At 38.3% G+C, this 22042-nt stretch overlaps 1 protein-coding gene across 1 annotated transcript in view; it reads right to left on the reverse strand.

The window, feature by feature from the left end:
* Window positions 1-21920, reverse strand: part of hcn4 (hyperpolarization activated cyclic nucleotide-gated potassium channel 4) — a 69594-nt gene extending 47674 nt beyond the window's left edge. Inside the window, exons 1-2 of the mRNA XM_005912914.3 lie at window positions 20258-21920; window positions 3456-3879 (exon numbers count right to left, since the gene is read on the reverse strand). Coding sequence (XP_005912976.1) covers window positions 3456-3879; window positions 20258-20949 — 1116 coding nt within the window. The 5' untranslated portion in view covers window positions 20950-21920. The remainder of the gene's footprint in view (window positions 1-3455; window positions 3880-20257) is intronic.
* Between the last annotated feature and the right edge of the window lie 122 nt (window positions 21921-22042).

A 22042-nucleotide genomic window follows, 5' to 3' on the forward strand; every position in this document is an offset into this window, starting at 1 on the left:
TTAAAGTTTTTTTTTCCTGCACCCTGAACCGTACCTCTGTTTATGTCCTTTGGTATGATTATATTCCTTTGTTTTCTTCTGATTCCTAAAAAAGCATCATCCACTGCAATTCAGTACATGGAAAAAAGATTCTAATTTTAAAAACTTGTTCCCCACAGTATCACTCTTCAAGGCATTAAACCATGCAGTAGAGTTCACTGAGCTGTATCCAGCACTTCCCAGAAGAAATGTCCTCTGCGTGACTTCTTACAGAAGAGGAAATGAAACTCAAACAATAACAAACCAAATGAATTTGTGCGGAACTATTTCTAGCTTGCAGACACTTGTGAAATATGAGTGAAATAAATCAGCTTTGCCTTTCGGAGGACGTTGGGGCATCACAGGTCTGCAGCTTCTGCTATGTTACTACACATCTCATCGTGCCACATTTAGAGTGCCGAGCAATGCTGAATTGCATTTATTGCACTTATTGGCAAAAATTGCACATTTTCATGGATCAAAAGGATTCTGTAAACAAGGACAAATATTACCTTTTTTGTGGTTGTTTTGTTAGTGTTTGAGTGTGCTTCTTTCCACTTTTATAGTCTTTCAAAGTTCAATATGTAGGTAAATAGACAAAGGGAGAATAAGGTCAGTGCGATGTTTACCAAAATATTCAAATGGTGATAAAATACATACACCTTGTTTGGAATGTAGCTGCCAATAGGAAAAGTCAAAAAGTCAGTTGGGTGGTGAGATCTCGGCGACAAGTTATTCTGCAGTGACAGATGACATTTCAGTGAGATTTCATCTGGAGTACTCTGGCGCTGAGGCAAAGCTGGCCTTTCACTCTGTCTGCCTAACTAGCATTCATCAGCAAACGCTCACACACAATATCCGCACACATACACCACCTAGACAGGAACAGAAAATTTAAATGGCAACTGGCTCTGTGAGTGTAATGCCCCCTTTTGTTGTTGTATTGTTTCAATGGTTTTAGATTCTGCAGTCATCAGTACCTTGCAGTGTCCTTGTAAGTTTTTCCCATTCACATCATTATGGATATTTTTTCTCCCATTAGTCTGTTTTCCAATACTTCCAGTAATGCAAAATTCCTAGATTGAGATTGTGGTGCATTACATCAGTGGCCCATGGCTAAAAGTAAGTTCTGCAGGTAGAAGGATGTTTTATTCAATCCTCCTTTATTCCTTATTCTTTCCCCTCTTCCCTCCCTTTCTTACCCCATGTTTTCTCTGTTATCTCATTGCATAGGCTGAACATGTAACAGCCCACTGTCCGAGCTATTCAAATCAAGGTTAGCTTGTAATACATGTATTCCTGCCTTCATTTTAAGTTCAGAAGCACAGCAGTAGGCATGCATAGAGACACAGGGTGACAAAGGAATCCTCCCCCAGTGATTTATTTGAACTTTTCCTCCCTTTGAAATGGCATCACAGAGGCTCTGCATGATTAATGTCATCACACTTATATACACTGTTCTATCCAGCTGCTCTATCCAGCTAAATATTTGAAAACCAGGAACTTCCCAATTCATGGTGAAAGGTCTGGATATAGATTGATGTGAGCATTTTCAGCGTTTCCAATTGCTACACAGTCAGCTGAACATACCCAACAAGTAACACTCCAGTGGTGAATTTTACAATCTATGCAAATAAGCTAATAGTGTTTATTTGTAATATTGTATTGGATAAAGTTGAATATGAAAAAAAAGATGCACAATAAAACAAAAAGCGATAAACAAAAGTAAAAATTATGATCTCAAGATTTTATCTTGGATAAGAAGGTGATTTCTGAAACATTCTTTGATTTACTAGTTAGTTCACTAGTTAGTTGATTATGATTATTATTCTCGTTGTTGTTGTTTATTGATTTATATTGAAGCCCAAATGCAGATATTTCTGAATGAATTCGAGCTAAACAGAGTACTAGTGGAGTTGGTCCCATACATAGAGCACAAGCGGTTGCTGAATGTTTTGATGAATATGAAAATTATAGTAATCACAAGCTACAGTATTTCCTCCAGCTCTAGAAACTTGGAGAAGTGACGCCACAACTTGCCAAGCTGCTCCGATGGCACGCTGTAGCCCTAACTAAAACACTATGCTGGGATTTCCCTTTTATTCAAACTCTTAAAGATAAGATGTTCTTTTATTAACTTTTCTCGAGCAGATTTATTTTAATTATTTTAAAGTTTTGGCATTAATTTTTATGTATATGTAAAAAGAATGTTCACAGTAACTTGCGTACATTGACAATAAATATTATAAATATTGACATTTATTATGGTCAGCTGTTCATGTATATTCATCACGGGCATGGTTGTCGTGGTAACAGCAAAATATTTAAAAGATCCAAAATAAATTCAAACTTGTGATTCTTGTTATTAAAGATACATGCTGTACACTCATTCCATCCTGGATAAAGAATAGTTCAAAGAAACCATTAAACGACTTAATTTAATTAACAACTTAATTAATTTACCATGACAATGATGCAGATGATGAGTAGATGTAAACTTCTCACAGCAATTGTACTTTTAAAACCTAAACATAACAAGCTAAATTTAGAGTTTAAATCAGTGAAAATGCCTTATCAACTTTTCTTTACTTTAAATTAAAAAAATAAATAAATAATAATAATTATTTGATCAAGTGGAAAGTACCTGGACACAACAGTAATTTCCCCAAACTAAACAAAGAGACGCACTTCAGTACTGTGGAGATAATTTCATTTAGACGACACATCTGTTAAGTTTTGTTGTTCCTAGAATTTCACGGTCTGACTTGTAGCTGAAATATTCCTTTGCATGGCTAATTCCTCAATGATGCAGAGCAGCAGCATAGAGTGTCTTCCTGTTGACTCCATGCTGAGATTCTGATGCTTCACTTTGCACCTTTTACCTATGAGACTAAACAAGAAGATTCATCCAGTGAGAGTAATTGGAACTTTTCTAATTATTGCCACAATCATAATCATGCTTGTACTGCAGCACTGCCTCTTTGGACTCTGGGGTTCCACTGCTAGGACGGGCACACAGTGGGAAAATGCTAATCAACATCCTGCTTTCATCAACTTATTGGTGACTGGTACACAGCACAGAGTCTCTTTTCTCTTTTCAAGGGTGGATGCAATCAGACGCAGCACCCATCCATATTTCTTTCCTGAAAGAAAAGGGGAAGCAAACATCTTTGCAGTGGCTCCCCAGGACAGAAATAGAATCTGAATTGCAATCGAACTTAGGGAAATGAATCCCTGTCTGTTTAACTATCTTCATGAACTAATATGCTTGTATGATGATCACTGCAAATGATGTAGTATGCTAAATTTTATTTACTCCATGAAGAATACTGTTTTCTCAATAACAATATAAACCAGTTCACAAGACACACATTATAAACTAAACTTTCTTCAGACCTGTTCACATACAGTTTAACAGCCTAAAAATGATTTCTTACCTCCTCCCACTGGTGGATGTAGCGAATGAGTCTAGAGAGGCGCAGGAGGCGCAGCAAGCTTAGTATCTTGGTAAAGCGGACAATGCGTAAGGCGCGTGCTGTCTTGTAGAAATCCGAGTCAATGCGTGTCTCCACAATGAGGAAGATGTAGTCTACGGGGATGGAGGATATGAAGTCGACCACAAACCAGCTCCGCAAGTACTTGATCTTGATCTGCTGCGGATCTAAGATGATTTCTGTGTTATCTTCCTTGACGATACCCGTCCTGAAATTAAGAACCAGGTCCATGAGGAAGAAGGTGTCGGAGACAACGTTGAACACAATCCACGGGGGGGTGTGCTCATCCTTGAAAAAGGTGATGCCCACAGGGATGATGATGAGGTTTCCAACCATCAGCAGCAGCATGGTCAAATCCCAGTAAAACCTTGTTGGTGAGAGACATGGAGAAATGCAGAAATATAATGAATAACAAAGTCAGAATATAAAAATATGAGGTAACTTTGTTGTGTTTGTCTTTCACAGAGTGAATGTTCTATAAACTGCACAATTTAACTGCCTGCAAAAAAAATAAAAGAAGACAACATTTTGTACATATCGATAGTGTCATTTTCTTTTAACTTATAGTGTGAGTATTAAAGTGGGCTGACATATACATATACAGCATAAGGCATAGTCAAATAAAATATGCATGTTTGATGAACTGAGGAGACCAACATTTATTCTGTGTGAGATAAAACTTTAAGAAAAGGAATGTGTGGCCTCTTTTTCTTCCATCTGGCAGCTCCATATTTCATTCCATATTTATTGTTCAGTGTATCCACTATCAATATATCTCTACGTCTTGGATCTCCTCTATTGTACCAATTTCCCTCTTATTTACAAAATCTCTTGCTTCTACTGACTTTCATTCCTTTCCTCTCCAGAGCATACCTCCACCTCTCCGGGCTCTCTGTTCCACCTGCTTCCTACTCTGACTAAAGATCACAATGTCATCTGCAAACATCATTGTCCATGGAAACTCCTGCCTGACCTCATCAGTCAACCGGTCCATCACCAGTTCAAACAAGAAGGCGATCAGAGTTGATCCCTAACACAATACCATCACGCCTTGAACCCATCTGTTACACCTAGCACATCTCACCATTGTCTTGCTGCCCTGATACCTGTCCTATAACAACCATACATACTTCTCTGTCACTCCCCTTAAACCTCTGCACTTTCTGATTCACTAACTGTTCACAAACAGCCAGCATCTCCTCACCCATGTTTCCTTAACCTACATGTGAAAGGAAACTGAATGGTCCAATCACTATTCTCTCTCCCTTTGGAACACTCAACTGCTTCATCCAACTTACTTATTAGAATTCCTCTTTCTGATATTAAACCTGTGGGGCATACACACTGACAGCATTTAACATCACCCAGTTCCCTTCACCTGTCAGAGTCCCTGCCTTTCCTTCTCTCTCATCATTGACCTATTTTAAGCTTTTATTACTATGTATGTAGTGTTTAGCAAGCTTACATGAACATGGTGTAATAATGGTTTAATAAACTCTGCACTTATGAATGTAGCCAATATGTATCCATGACAAAAAGGGGGCCTGATATGAAAACATGTGTGTAGGCATGCCTCTAAATCACACCTCAAAGGTCAGTGGAGGTTAACTGTTAATTAAAAACTGTACTGTGACCTCGTCAATCTTCCAAACCAGAGAGTTTGGATATAAATTGCGCACTCTGCTGGCTCAGTAATTGAATCATTGTGCATTGATGCAGTGATTGGTGATTTACCCACCCACTTCTAACTGGGCCATAAAAATTTGTCTTTGGACAAAACGTACACCAAGAGCAAGGCTATAAAAATGAAGAAGAATGGATGCTACATATATAAACAAGATAGGATAGAGATTTTTACTGAAAGCTCGCTAAATTACAACAATAAATTACTGCTGTTTGACTTCTTTGTTGGAGCTAAAATCGGTAGATTTCATGATTTATTCTCAGTATGTTTCAGTAAATATATCCAGTGTTTACAGTGAATTGCTGCTCCACAGAATCACACAGTCACATCCAAAAAACATCCCTTGTCCAAATCATGTTAAGTTAGATATACCAACATCAAAAATGTAAGATTTGTCCTGTTATTTGTTTCTGTATTTCTTTTGATAAACAGTTACAACTAAAACAACAATTTCTCTAAGAAATATGAGACATATGTGTGATTAAGCACACATTGTCATTACACACCTGTAATATATTCACTGATCTTTCACATTGCAGCAGTTTGAGTCCTTTTAACTGTACACAAGACAAAAAACTTTTATTGATGCAGCAGAAAAGCGAACATTGGAAATCACTGCTGTTTGCAATATAGTATCCCTATTTCTGGTTCTCATTGTTATGTCTGAGCACACAATCTCTGATGCACACATCTATGGATAGAATTTACATCAGTCTGGGTGAAAATGTTAAAATGTTTCTTCAAAAATAGCACAAGCAGTTATGAGGTTTGTAATGTGTTTAGACAGTTCTACGCCATGCAGATATGTACACTACATCTCAGTTTTATGTGCATTGCGCACACAGACACATTCAATGAGGAAACAGTGACAGTAATTGGAATTCTTCAAAGTAAAAGGGTATCTACTTTTCCAGATTGTTGTCAAGTGGAGTTATATTTAGACCGACCCTGCCACCACTGTGTGCTCACATTAAGACTGAAACCCAAGAAGGACAAGTAAAACTTTGAGGGAAGAAATGCAAACATTGGTAAGGGCATTTGTGCTTCATACTGCCATGTTTCCCCAATATCAAACAATTTAAATATTATTTACATGAAATAAAGTTTTCCTTTTGTCTTACAGTATTTGTAACTTTCATTTTACTACTTATATTTGTCATGAAGGTGCAGCAAGACACACAAATTTTTCTTAAAATTCAAGATTGAGTTCATTTCCTCGACAAAGGCAAGACTGTTTTTATTATAAGTGATCAAACATTATAATTTTGAGGAAAAAATAAAAATCAATGAATGAAAGCTTGAAGGAAATGTTTTTTCTTTTTTCCATGTTTGTAAAACATGCATGAAAACTGGTTTTCATGCCATAATAACAACATTTACGACAACTTTTCCTGACATGAATTAGTACCATCTAACAAATAAATTTAGTGAACACCTCTGTTTAAAATGTTTAAGGCCTAGGACTAAGATTAATCCATGTCTGGGAAACTGAGCCTAAAAGTCTATAGCCATACTAATAAGTCTGTGAAGCTGGATTCAGCCAGAGTGGTGCTTTGCCTGTACAATGTCAATAATAACATGCTTAAGCAGATTTAAGAGCAAATATTGCTGCACAATAAATAAATCTAAATATGAGGCAAATGGACCATGGACTTTGGACAATGGACTTTGACCAGACAAAGCAGGCGCTTTGTAAATGCACTCAGAATTTTAACTGGGTATCTTTTAGCTACAGAGAAAAGGAGAAAGCAAGCTATAGAGATATAGACTTGATAATTGTCCAAGTACTGCTGACACCTGTTTGATCAAACCTCACTTATCACTATTGACACAATCATTGATTAAAGAAAATACAAATAAAAAGCAAATCTTGACTCTGATAATTATTGATTTTGCCCCAATACAATATTTTGGGATAAGCAGTTACTTTTAAAGAGCAGTGTAAAAATCTCCATGATCTCAGTGTGTCTCTATCAATAGACTATGTTTATGTGCATGTTTGTTCACACTGAAAAAAAGGCCATGTTGGATTTACTTGATTCAATAATGGACATTGGTTGCACACAAATGTTTTGCTTTGGCAGAAACTTAAACAACTGAGTTAAATCAACACAACTTTTTCATATTCAGTAAGCCTGTGCATTTTGTGTTCATAAAACGCGATTGAAACATGTTCAGATGAAGTAAGTTGAGCTCTTGGAATATTTTAATCCTTCACAATTTTGTCATTTTATTTCAACACTATTCAATAACTTTTACCTCATTACTACTTGGTCACTTAAATACTACATGCTGTCTTCATATTACATAATGTTCAACAAAGTCTAGATCCTGGTTACCATAAAAAGTGAATGGGTCTTCAATAACATGCATGAATAAATGCTCATGATTTCTCTTTTTCAGTCTTGTAGCTGCCTTCTAATGGAGGTCAGGCCACCTAAACATAGCAAGGATCCATTTACTGTGTTTTATTATGCACTAGGACCCTGACATAGGAGACATTGTTCTATAAATATAGTTGGGTGAGCCTGGGATGTTAGACGGACATTTCAAAGGCATTAAACAATCTCATATCTGTATGTGCACAGAAAATCAGAATTTTCACCTGTGTGATGGGATACCACCTGTTTTAAAATAAAAGCAAAAGGAAGTCAGCTAGTATTGCTAGGTTAGCAGTGCTTTTATTTTGTTACATGATTGTTAAGGTGCTCCCGATTGATGCTGCGGTTATTATGGACACGTAAGCACAAACAAAAATGTAAAACTAGCAAGGTGTGAAATCCATTCTAAATGTCAAAAAATTAAAAGTTTTATTCAGTAAAGAAATACTACTTGTCTGGATCTGAGTCCATTACATCAGTTCTATATGAATTAGTCTTTTGTAAAACACAAAGAATAAAACAGTGACAAAGTGCCTTATAAGTTTATAGCAAATTATGGAAATATGTGGCCAGAGATCACATTTTATGAGCAATTACATGACCGCTGAGGAGTATCAGAGATTGCATGACAAAAAATGTAAATAACAGGAAGGCAGGTCTGATGGGTGTGTGTAAAACATATATGTATATTTTTTATTAATTAGTCTAGAAAAGCATTTTTTAAAAAACTAAAAAATATAGCCGTGGGATAGCTCACACCTAGCTTGTTATGATGCTCAGAGTTCACTGTACCGATGAAGGGAGCCCTGACATTTTGCTGTCTGCAGGGACAGAGTCACAGACCACTATGCTCTCCGGTGGGGTGACCAGGGACAGCAGGAACATGTTGTCACCCTTAGAGTGCATCTGACTACATGATAAGCCTTTCTCATTCTCCTCACCCTGCCAGCCAGGCTATCTGAAAGGGACTATGAGAGCCACCACAAACAGCCTTACAGTACACACGCTTACCTTTCAGAGTAGCTTATATCTAAATTGAGGAGGCACAAGGCTAGGATACGAAAATGGAGTATATACAGTATGGGATTGAATATACAGGGAGCAAATGTTCATAATTTTGTATGTGTGCACGTCTGCGCACCTGTTTACATTTTGATTGTAGAAATATCTATCTGCTGGCTACCATGCTGAGAAAATGATGGATCCCATACAATCGGATTGACTGTCGTGTCAGAATCGGAAGACTTTTGATCCCCAGCTCCTCCAGTGAGAGTGAGTGTGATAGATAAATGGCTCTACAGTTTGTGAATGTGAATGTGGCTTGTGGTGTAAAGCACTTTGAGTGGTCAGTAAAGACAAGACAAGTGCTGGAAAAGGAACTAGCTTTAAATGTCAGTCCCTATATCAGTCCAATCTGATTACTGCAGAGCTATACACTCTTTCAATACAAACTTCAGGTGTGTAAGACAACATGAAGATTTTTCTTCCATGTGGAAATGTCAGTTTGTATGTTTTCATATACAGTATGAGTTATTTCACTGAAGCTGTTAATCTGTCATTAGCTAAGCAGTTTAAACCCACTAATCCCACAGTATATATATTAAAACTGGTTTGTTGACCCATATAACCATTAAGATTACTTGGCTAAGGTGAGAGATTTTCACTGTGTTTGTGAGAAGCGTTGAATGTATGTAAGAAGGAGAGTTTAATCACGGTGTTCATCATCTAATCCTCACCACTTAACCACCAAACCACCCACTCTAACCTATTTTTCTGACTGTAAAAATTGTCCTTCTGGAGGTCATGAAAAACATTATTATTTAAATGACCATGAGTCTGAACATTCATTACTGCCATGATTTTGTTGAGGGAAAGCTTATTTCTGTATAGTTAGTCTGAAACAAGACTTGCTATCTAAAAACCTTTTCTCAATTTCTACAGACTAGACATTGGAGCACTTTTTTTTCTATCCACTTACTTAATGTTTAATTTATAATTTTGTAGGGCACATACCAAAATAAATTGTGTTTGTGCTACAGTGTCGTCTGATAAAGGAAGCATTTGAGGTGTAGTGTGAAGGATTTAATTACAGATTGTAACACACTGAAAGTCTTTCATTCACTTCTCCCTTTTCCAGAAATACAGAAAAATGACTGTCGCTTAAACATGAAAAAAGCCTTTGTGGACCAATATTTGATATAGCAGTTCTGAGTAACTGTAGAAACTTGGGACCTTAGTTATAGAAAACTCTTCAAATAAATTTCTGGAAATAGATCACCCTAAATCCTATGGTCCTTAATGTGTTTTAATCTTGGTAAATGTAAACGTAATGCAGTGTACTATGACAGATTTTTTTTTTCTGGTTTTGAAAATAATGAAAAACAATATATATATTTCTCTCCTGAACAAAAGAAATGCAGGTGTTTCATAGCAGGGGAGCTGTATTTTAGGTGTGATTAAATGTCATAGGACCAACTTAACAGAACAGTTATATATTAAACTTAAACTCACATGATAACTGACAGAGCAACAGCTTCTCTTAGTCCACTGCCAGTTGTGAATTAGTGAACACGGAGTGTGAATGGAAATTAAGCATGAAAAGCTCTTGTGAAACAGGCTATGCTTAGCCAAAGGGAAATGCAATCTATGGTAAAGCCTTTCACAAATAACAGGAGAACAACATCAGCAACAAAAAAGGCCTGTTTACTGCCCATAAAGGCATAGTCCACTGGTCTTAAACAAGCCAGTTGGCAAACACAGCAAGATTTAAGTGTTTAGGAGAAAAAAAAATCAGGTTAAAAGGGTTAAACCTATTTTTTGTTGTCACCCGCTCCAATGAACTGTCATAACGGTGCTGTCTTTGCTAAGCACAGCCAGTAGGCATACTGCAAGCACATCATTGACACTGGGGCTGTGCAGTTAAAAGAGGCTATATTTAGGTGAGGTACGCAGTTTTATCAGACCTATGCTAAGAAGATTCCATCAGAGGTAGAAGCAAATCTCCCCAAACTTAGGCTAAGAGAAAACAGGGATTTACTAAATGCCTACAAAGGGTAGAGGAGAAGTAAAATCAACTAAAAGGGGTCAGCATTACGCCACTAAAAGAGATCCATAAATAAGATTGCTAGTAGTGTTTCTGGTGGGACATCAAGCTAAGGGTACAGGGGGTGATTTTTTCATTCAGCTCTAAAACTATCTGGGACTGTTACTGAACACACATAAGAAAGATTATGCTTTAGACAATGTCATAACTGCTGCAGTAAACAACTCTTAAAAGAGAAGAACTATAGCCCTTTACGAGTAGACACAGGCAAATGTAACCTCGACTTCCCAAATTCTAATCAATGGAATATAGCCTGCTCTCAGAAATTGATAAACACTTTCAATAGCACTTCACAACACTTGGATATCATTTATTAGCTTTATATGAGGAAACGCACCCTGTATTGATCAACATTACCAGCAATCATCAGCTCCCAAACTCGGTGCGGACTTTTTCATTTATAGGTCAAACTCTGTTTAGGTATATTAAGATATTTCATTTGCTCAGTTTATTATCTTAAAGTATGCAATGCATTATTTGGGAGATAATTAAAAGAGGCACTTTAATAATGTAGGTTACCTCAGTCAAAAACAGCATATATATCGATCATTCTCTGTAAATAGCTCAAAAGGAATTTAAACACTTCAGTAATGCAATAATTCCTGTTTCGTTTCACTTCTTCTCCATTCAAATTCCAAAGCCCCTAACCTGGCTAAGCATCTTAGGGAAACTTTCTAAATGCTGCAGTGTCAGTTCCAGACATTTAAGAATATGCCCCAGAGCCACTCACTGAGATATGTCCAGCCTAAATTTGCTGTGATGTTTCAATAGCTCTAAAGTATACTCTTGAAAGCTCTGACTAAATCACAGAATCACCAGATCCACTTTGCAAACTGACCAGATGTAATCAGATAGCCCACTGAGAAAAATGCTCAGTCAAGATATTTCATACATCTGCTCTGATTTAGCCAAGTCTGTCTTTTATACTATCTTTCGGTGTCACTGGGATCAGAGTCTTCCCAAGCTCAAAAAGTGCAACCTGTTCTCTGAAAGAAGAAGAACTATACATGGGTGGTCTAAAGTCAACAAAAAAGTAGACCTTCAATGGGAGAAAATGGAGAGAGTGACAGGGATGTAAATGGCAAAGAGAGGACAGAGAGCACTCTATGAGTATGAGCTGTGTCATGAGCATGCATTTATCCTACTAGCATGTGCCACTATCTCCTTTGTAGACTGTCATCCTGCCACTAATTGCGTCTGTGTTTTATCATGATGCCTTGTTATCTCCCATAGGGTCCTTAATGTCATGTCAAAGGAGTCTCCTGACAGCCAGACACAGAGTAAACATTGGCCAGTGTCCCCTTAAATGAATTCAAAACCTCTTTTCACTACAAGCAAGAACCTAACATCAATAAAGAAGTGGGACTTGGAGAGAGATGGAGCAATGGGTTTTCTCTCACCACAGATGAGATGCTACGATAATCGAGTGACTATAATACCTGTAACTGGTCACTGTGTACACCATTACTTCATGACCTTACTGCAGGATTGCACCAGTGCTGGGCCAAAGTTTTCATCACTTTGCAAGCTGCTACTCAAACATGGCGTAAGAAAAACTCGCACAAAAAATCAAAACAAAAAAACATTAGTATCTAACTCCATTCGGAGGTCAAAGGGTGAGAGGATAGGAGCATGAAAACCCAAAAAAAACAAACCACAGTAGAGATAAGATGTAAAAACAGTGACAGAAAATAAGCAGTTGGACAACCAACAAGATAGATTAACCAGGGAATGGAGCAGTTTTAGGAAACATCCAAGTCTTCAGGACATAATATAGATGCAAATTGATCACCTTATCTTTATTTTTTTAAGCTCTTGTTTCTGGAAACATAAAAAGTAGAGGTAAATAAGACCAAAGTCAATAAAGCTTTAAAGCTGTTGGAAACTCCTCAGCATGAAATGAAACTAAATCTCAGAGGCTACATTGTATCTGATTTTCACTGGTTTGCGTGAGTAAGCAAAGGCTTATGTGCAGGATTTATCCTTTTTTTTTGTTGTTGTTTTTTTGTTTTTTTCTTAGCCCTGTAATTTCTAGATGCCAGACATGGTCAGGACTTAGCTTTATACCTGCTAACTTTGCTGGAGCCTCTGTGCGATTGAAAACTGAGTAACTTGTTATGGCCAAAACTGGTGTGGAGAAAAAGGGGATGTGATATCTTCTGTGAGATGGTGCAGATAAATCACCCTATAGCAGAGCGGAGTGAGCAATCTGTCTCTCACCACTGCCTGTCTCATAATCCAGCCATTTGTCAAAGTCTTTGAGACACCCAGCATGTGGCAGGGCCAGGCCAAGCACATTGATCCAGGTAAGTATTTCCTCTCTACTGTTTCATAAGCACTTTAGCCTTCTATACATTTGTGAAGCTTCAACTATATAGTGGTAACTTGAAGTGAATGAGTTATGTTAGCAATGGGATAATGCCAATCGCAGGTGATCTCGATATTTGATCTTGTAAGACACAAACCCTCATCTTCTGTGACATAAAACGTATTGAATGTCCCTATAATATGTTGTATTATGGTATAACTGTCACCTTTACATGGTCATTCTCCTGATCCACCTAAACCTACTGTTTTATTTTGCATATTCTACTAATTAAGTCTAAAGTTAACAGAATTTATCTGTGTAGTTGATTCTCTAATGACTAGCATCTCTGATTAAATTATTAATCATTATTTTTATTGCGTCCATCCCCCAGAGTACTGCATTGATGACTGTTTCAATTCAATTTCAGAAGGATGGCGAGGGGTGGATCCACCTGGGACGCAGGCAGGGCTTAAAAGGTCAATCTGTATGTACTACAAATAACAGAATCTCTGTGAGGAGAAATGAGAGGGTTGGTGCTTCAACATGAATACACTGTTCATGTTTTAGTTGCCATTATATGTAAAATGATAAATAAAGTCTTTGAGTAATTTCAGGGATAAAATAAAACACCAGGAAGTCATTGAGCTTGGGGTACAAAAGGATGGCTTTCTTTTCCCCTTGAAACCTCATTGCATTGTAAAATTAATGAATCCGAAACACATGGCACTTAAATAGAAAAGCACAGACTAAGAAATGCAGTTGCAAACAGTATTTTACTCAGGTCTGTATAAAAAGTGTCCCTGAATGCTCAATAGGAGACATCAGAGAGAAGTGATAGCCTACAGGAAGTGTTTAAATCCAAGAAGTCTTAATTAGCAATTCCAAACATGCTGACATTTCCCATAAAATACACTGTGCTGTGTCTGCTTGATTGCTAGAAACCAAGTGATTTCTTGTTTTTAGAGTTTTCATTTTTCAAGGCTGTGTCACTGCATTACCTATAATCAAAGTAAAGAATGCCCTGTTGGGTTTCCTTTGAAGATTACACCTTCAGTACCTAATGTGTTTTTTTGGTGACTGCTTTTTTGAACAGCACTGATTGCATCATGAGCACAACTGTTTGAATAATAACTGTCAATCTGCCACGTTCAAAACAAAGAATGATAAAAATAATGAAGACTATAGTAAACTGTCACTGTAAATCATCAGAGTTACTATCACTTCCTAAATATTGACTTTCACCCCTTGAACATAATTCATACGTTACATAGAAGGTAGGCATTTGGAAAGCTTGTGTAAAACACCCATTTAAGAACATATTCTCTCTATGGTGAAAAGCAAAAATGTTTTACATTCACCTGACACTTTATTAGGTTTTTATTTGTTACCCCTTGCTAGCACCAGGTTGAACTCTTCTTTGCCTTTAGAACTTCCTCAATTCGTCAAATATTCCTCCGAGATTTTGGTCCATCTTGATATGATAGCATCATCCAGTTGCTCCAGATTTGTTGGCATCCATGATGCCAATCTCCTGTTTGACTACATCCCAAAGGTGCTCTATTGTATTGAGAATTGGTGACTGTGAAGGCATTCTGAGTTAAGTGAACTCACTGTCATATTCAAGATGCTAGGTGGAGACTATTTGAACTTTGTGATCTGATGAATTATCCTGCTGGAAGCCGTGTTCAGATGGATACACCGTGTTCACAAAAGGATGGACATGGTCAACAACAACAACACTCAGATAGGCTGTGTGGTCAAGTGTTAAAGGGACCCAAAGTGTTCCAAGAAAATATCCCCCACGGTATTACACCACCACCACTTGCTAATACATAGCAAGATGGAGCCTCGCTTTCATGTTATTTATGCCAATTTTTGATTTTACCATCTAAATGTTGCAGCAGAAATCAAGACTCATCAGACCAGGTGCAAATTGGAGCCTTGGCTTCCTGTTTTTAGCAGAGAGGCGTGTCACCCAGTGTGGTCTTCTGCTGGTATAGCCGACTTGCTTCAAGATTCAACGTGTTGTGCATTCAGAGAAGCTCTTATATAGAAGTTCTTATGAATATAGCATATGATTATTTGAGTCACTTTTGCTGTCTTATCAGCTCAAAGCAGTGTGGCCATTTTCCTCTGACATGCCACACACTGGATATTTTCTATTTTTCAGACCATTCTCTGTAAACCCTAGAGATGGTTATGTAGGAAAATCCCAGTAGATCTGCAGTTTCTGAAGTACTCAGACCAGCCCATCTGGCACAAAGAACCATGCTTTGTTCACAGTCACTTAAATCACCTTCCTTTCCCATTCTGATGCTTAATTTGAACTTTAGCAAAATGCACTTATAGGTCAGTGACACTACATATGTTTATTATTTTCCAAACATTTCTATTAACAACCAGTAGAATAGGTGCGCTTAATATGGCGGTCGGGGACTGTATTTACCTCTGGTCAGTAGGACAACAATCACAATTGTCAAGTCAAGAAAAACAACACTGAAATGTTAAAAGAGAAAAGTGTGCCTTGGCTGGCTAGATTTGTGCATCCACCTGGAGAGATTATAAACTGATGCTGCATTGCAAAGGATGGTGAACCAGGAAGGGCCCACGTCAAGCATACCAGCTGGGTCACATGTGGTACTAAGCAAATACTATTTCCAACAGGCTTTCCCATTTTCAAAATGCATGTGATGTCCAGACAATCGATATAATCTCACCTCAACAACAATACCATCACTTTGCCAAGGTTAAACTCTGACTAATACATAAAGCTGAATTAAATGCCATATCAGGTGCAGAAAAAATGCAATGTGAAAAAAAAGGGCCATTCTTCCACAGTTGTGGTCATGTGTCCTGATTAAACACTCCCACACAAGTGTGCCTGGCGAGGTCATGCAGCACCGTTCAATCATTCTGCCACTATGACAGGCAACCTTCCACCCACCGGCCACGCACATCCTCCCTGGGCTCCCTCCATTAAATAAATTGTGCTGTAATAATCTCTTGGCTCCCAATATTGGTGGCTGAGCACAGAAGCCTATTTTGATTACCCCACTTTCAGGCCAAGCCAGAACCATCTGTAATCCCCATGTTTTACCATCACTACATTAAAGAAGGAATTATTTAATGGAGCCTGAAAGAGAAATGGTGTCATTATCCTATGCTTTCTGAAGCAGACATTTCCCCCACCTTTCTATGTAGATTACCACTATAAGAAAATAAGAAATGGTTGGTGACATATCATGCTTACACTTTGCTCTCTGAATGTCAAAAACATATTAAACTGGGCTACAAAAATGCAGGCTTTAGGCAACTGGCACCCAGAGTGTGACTCCCGCTCACCACAAGGAGGAGAGTCATCGTTGTTCCAATCATGTACTGTATGTTGCTCCATCTCATTTTTCAATACATCCAATGATGGAAAGCTGAAGGTCCCATGAGACCCAAACAAATCAATGGCAAAATGTAGTCTCAAATTAATTGTAGTGAACCTGACTGAAATAGAGAATGCTGTTATTCAATCAGATCCCTTACGCTCAACACACAAACATAGTACACACAGAAATGCATGTGAGCACTCAGACTGGTACAGTAAGCATGCTGTATCCTCAACAGAAAGCCAGCAGCTGTTAGTGGCTGCTAGTGCTTGATAAGGCTGCTAATTCTTGATAAGACCTGTAAAGCTAAACTGCACAACGTTTAAAAATATCTCTGAATCCATGAAGTGAACAGTGATGAAAATATTTATTCCATTGATATCTTGCAAAGTGTAAAGACAGTTTCTGTAGAGGCAGCACAGCTACCAGCTTTACTCATATCAAGTACACTGAGTTCTTAGTTGCCAGTTTAACTGTAGCTATGATGATAATATGAGAAATTTTCTACTGTCATCAGTTTGAGGTATTGGGTGGCAATAAATTCTCACTCAAGCATTGAATCCAAAACCAGTTAACAAATAGCAAATGGTAAGATACAGCAAATGCCTTCAGCAACAACGAGTATAATTTTATCTAGGCTGTAAATTGCCTAAAAGTTGACTCCCTTTACCTTTATTTCTGCATTAATATGCACGGTGGTTACTCTCTCTTATATGTTCTTTGCAAAAGAATATCAGAAGCAAAGTTGTAAAACATGTCAGTTCAGATTTATTATTCCTGCTGTCTACAACACAACTGAATGCACATGAGGAATAAAAGGCTGTTGCAAAAGTGGACCTTGCAGAAGAGATTTGCCTTACTGTTCCAAAGGGATTTAACTGATTGACAGAAACTGCAGGACAGCCGACCTGATTCTGAGGATGCGATGGCGGTAAAGTTCCAAAGCTTAATAATAATAATAGAAATAAAGTTTGAATGCATGACATCTTCTTTTCGATTTCTCCAGGGAATTGTAGAAGAGTTTCCAACAGATGTGTCCTGTGGGCCCTGAATTGCTAGATAATTAAAAGGCTCTTCTTGATCAGAAGGTTGCATACTAATATTGCACCTCATCAGTTGTGTAGAAGTCTCCACAATGCTGTTCCATTGACAGACTCTTTTCAAAAGGCTCTATGCAAACAGGTAAGAAAATAATAATCATCTGGTTTCCATCATAAGAAGAAGACAGAAGAGCCATTCTGTGAGAGGGATGTCGTTCTGTCAGTCAAGCACCAAAATATTCTGTCTATAATAGTCTATGACTTTTATTGCTCTTTATTTCAAGGACATGCTGTATTGATAGGTGTCAGCTCTATCGCTTTTTCATGATTGAGACAAGAAAAAAACTTGCAGAAGGGATATCTAAAGAAAATCCAGTCTGAACTGGAACATAAAAGGCAATAATCTCAGCACCAATCATGTGTATTGTTCAAATAACCTATAAAACTCCCACATATATTTTACAGCCATCACAACATTAATATTTTTCCTTATATAAAAGGTACATTGATAAACCGGTCTTATTCTTTTTTCGGTCACCCTCTGGGAAACTGACTGCATCTGCTCACTGTGAGTTGCTTGCTCAGAATCGAAGGAGGCTGTTCAGCTTTGGATCTGGAAATTAGGCTGTAGATTGGATTATGATGCCATTTTTAATCTGCCTTTTTCCCTTGCAGGATATTGCTCCTCCCCTGCTTCTTAGTGTTATACAAAACTTGACAAGAGGAGATTTTGCAGAATTCCGCTGCAGTGATGACTGTGATTCCTTGTGACACTCTAATTTGAGCTTATACAGCCAAAGCTTTGATGCAGACATGGGAATAAAACTTTTAGTCACAGAGACCCTTCTCCTCTCCAGGCCCATTAAAAGGTCCCAGATATCTCCTTGTGTACTTTAATTACAGTCATCTTGCACTGTCCTTTTTCCTGATTTTGAGGTTGTAGGCATTCATGTGTCTTCTTTCAGCTTCACTCTGTCAAAAATTAAATACTAGCTCTGACTCAGTGGCAACAGACTTTCTGGCCTAATGTGCTATGTTTTCCCATATTGCTTCCAAATTGGTCTGAAATGCTTTTTGAGAAATGTGACTACTGGTTTTAAAAAACAAAACAAAAGGTTCTCTTGATATTGACTCCATTAAACAATTTAGCAAAATGAAATGAAAGAAATGAAATGTGTCCTTTGTCTTTTTCATGTTAGTCACAGCAAAATATGCAACACTCCATGCAGAGTTAAATAAAGCATAGCCTTAGCTTTTCCCTGTCTTGATTGCGTGCCACATCTGTGGTTTTAATTGTACAGTTGAGTGATTGCAAAATCATAGTGCTGAGTGCTCGTGGCACAAGCAAATGGTTCTCAGATCACCAAAATGTTTAATTATGATAATATACAGTATCCATCATCATAGCCCAAACAAGTGGGTGGCGACCTCATTTTTTTTTTTTTTTTAATTACTTCTCTCTCAGTGCATCTGTTTATTTTGACAGATCTCAATGACAGAGTCAAACAAGTACTTGTTTTATAAGTACTTGTAATCTTGTTTTAGGATCTTGCTCAAAGACACTTCAGAACCAGTGGCTGGTGCCAAATCTCTGACCTTTCAGTATCAGGACAGTCTCCCCAAGCACTAAATCACCCTTCACCTGACATTTAACATGGTGAGTAAGAGAGCAGAGGGGTCAGAGAAAACACAACCAGCTGGGAGGAGCATAACAAAAATGGCAAACTGTCTAATACATATCTCACATCATCCTGATGGCATGTCCTAAGTGTGTTTGGATTTACACAAAGTCATCAACAGTGTAGAGTATACCTGCAAATATATATATATATATATATATATATATATATATATGTATATGTGTGTGTGTGTGTGTGTGTGTGTGTGTGTGTGTGTGTGTGTGTGTGTGTGTGTGTGCACACATGTGTGCGCACGTGTGTGACTGAACACATTACCAAGCCCACCCAATACTCACATACTCACATGTACGCTACAGTATCATTTAGTATACATGAATGTAGTTTGGTTTAAAAGGCTATTGAAGCCAGTCTTACTTGTTAGTTAACAGCCTCTGTGTAGCCATAAATCAGAGATACTTGGCTAATAAAAAAAAATGAAGGGCAATAAAACCACAGAGTAAACTGCAGGCCTGAAAGAGAGTGCTGTCTCCCTCCATTCATGTTTGCTGTCACTGAAGGAGGAATCAAACATGATCATTTCTAAACTACTCTTGAAATATGATTTACATTAACTGTAAATAAAATAAAATAACCCTATTTTTAAATTAAAGTACAAAGAAAAGTGCATTACAATAAATTAGAAATTATTTAAATGAAGACCTAATCATGAATTTTAAGCAAAAATGTCCTCCATGCTGAGATTTTCTCTAACTGCTGAAGAAACCTCCAAAAAGAATGAATATTTCATACTACATAGAATTTATTATATAAGAAGGGTTTAATCCTAATTGGGACTGGGTTGTGTCATGTGATGGGTTTTTCTGTAAGAACTAAATGTGTCGGCAGGCCTCTGTAGCAATATCGATACACTAAAACTAATGAATGCGGAAAAAAAATCTGATTTACTCTGTGAAATTGGTTCATTCTAAGAATTCTATTTTTTAAAAGTGAATGTTTTGGACTGGAGATACAGTCTTTAAATGTGAAAGAGTAAGGTGGAAAGGTGGTTAGTAGAAAATTTAGCAAAAAGGAAAAAAATGGGCTTCTGAGCTGAGGAATGCCCCAGTAAATGAGACATACCATGAAAAACATCTGGGCCTAGTCACAGTAACATCATGTTTTTGTGAACCGTTTCCCTTTTGAAATAAGCAAGTGTGATGTGACTAAATTTACCTGAAATCACTGTAGGGGTGAATTATCCAAAATCCGGCGGATTTAACCCGCTCTTGTTCTCGTTCAACCGCCTTCTCACTTCCAAACATCCTCAGGGAGAACTTGTTGACCCCTGGTTGAAGCATTGCTCCTAACTGTCTGTGTATGAACCCAGCCTGATATAATCTCTCGTCGTCCGGCAGAATTTGATCAATGCCATCCAACTTTATAAACCCTGACTGCTGGTCTGGAGAATCATTTTGGGCACCACCGCCAGCGCCACTGCTGGCCTCCTGCGCACCTTGATCCGGCTGCCCGTCACCGATTGCTCCAGGGGGGCTCTCTTCGCTCGGGGTAACATCGCCTTCAGTGATGAGGCGTCTCTCCTCCGCAGAGTCTGAGTCGTGCACATGTCGACTTGTGATGGACGAAAGGCTGCCTCGAAATCTCCGACAATCTCCATTTGAGCTGGTCTTCATAGGTCTCCCTATGTCCGTCTCCATGATCACAGATTCCCCACTTTTGGTCTCGCCGATGCCTTTGCAGCTTCCTCCAGAGGTCGGCGACGGTGACGGTAAAGGCTTCATCCTAATGCTCTTCCTCCGGGTGTCCTTGTCTGCGTCTTCTCCTTCACCCATTATAGATGCTTTCTGTCCAATGTGCTGTGGCAAACTGTAGAGCCTTTTACGCATGGAGGAGTGCAACCTGTCCATTATGACATTGAAACACGCAGGAAATATTAAATAAATCCAGATTGTTAGCCTGTATTGTACTGGTTATTGCCACAAGCCCCGCGCTCCCTATCTGTTTGTGAGAGCGATCAGTCTGGAGCTAATCTGAATCCCTGAAAGCTTGCTACACATGACACGGACCGCCGTGGCTCTGCTGAAACAGATGAGGGATATTCTTTTTCATAATCAGACTACCTGACAGTTTGCATATGTCCTCACACACAGCCTGGGCGGTCCGCTTGGCCACTGCGTCCCCGATGTACATCTTTGTGCCGTTCCGACATTGTGCGCAAAAGTGGAAAAACTGCCTGAAAGTCACCTTAGCGTGGCATGTGAGAGACGTGCCGACGGACGGTGATACAGAGACCAGAGAAAGGTCATGCACGACGAAGGATGCTCTTTTCACAAGACGTCTTGTCAGCTTTCATAAAACAACGCAACACAATCGTGCAAAAATACAGTAAAGCATTCCAGGGACCGCTGACATCACTGTTCCATAGTCAGGGTGCGTTTTGGTGAATTGTGAATATTCATGATGCTGATCTATTGGGTTGCCATAGGAGCGAGAACTGCAAATAAGCTCAGCCCACCTTGTTTAAAGGGGAAAGCTCTCTCCATTCTTAAAATGTTCTCCCGTTCTTTTAAGTTAAGGCTACAGGTAGCCAACATGCCCATTGTTAAAACATGATGTTGTCTTCTGTTGGAAGAGACCAAGGACCCTGCTTGCCATCGCTGTAATCAGTCCGATCTACTGCGTAATTTGCGCACACTAATACAAACGAAGCTAGAATAGACTCGTCTATAATTTGGTAAGAAGCTCTTGTATAAAATTATTGGTATACGGGTGGATTCTCAGATGGAAATAAACAAATCTGTGATCTCCTAATTCAAGATTATTTTTCCAATTCCGTGTATTTATAACACGTAGGATGTCACACCCTTTTGTGCTTATTGTTCCTTTTATTTTCAGCCTAGGATGATAAAGAAAGAAAAATAGTCTAAGGGATTTTGTCTTGTGAACGAAGCCTTATGATTCTTTAATTTCATCAGTGCCTTCATTATGAATGTCCTTTTG

Source organism: Haplochromis burtoni, unplaced genomic scaffold, assembly GCF_018398535.1.
Source record: "Haplochromis burtoni strain Fernald_Lab_line unplaced genomic scaffold, NCSU_Asbu1 Contig_2, whole genome shotgun sequence".
In the NCBI taxonomy this organism is placed as follows: Eukaryota; Metazoa; Chordata; class Actinopteri; order Cichliformes; family Cichlidae; genus Haplochromis; species Haplochromis burtoni.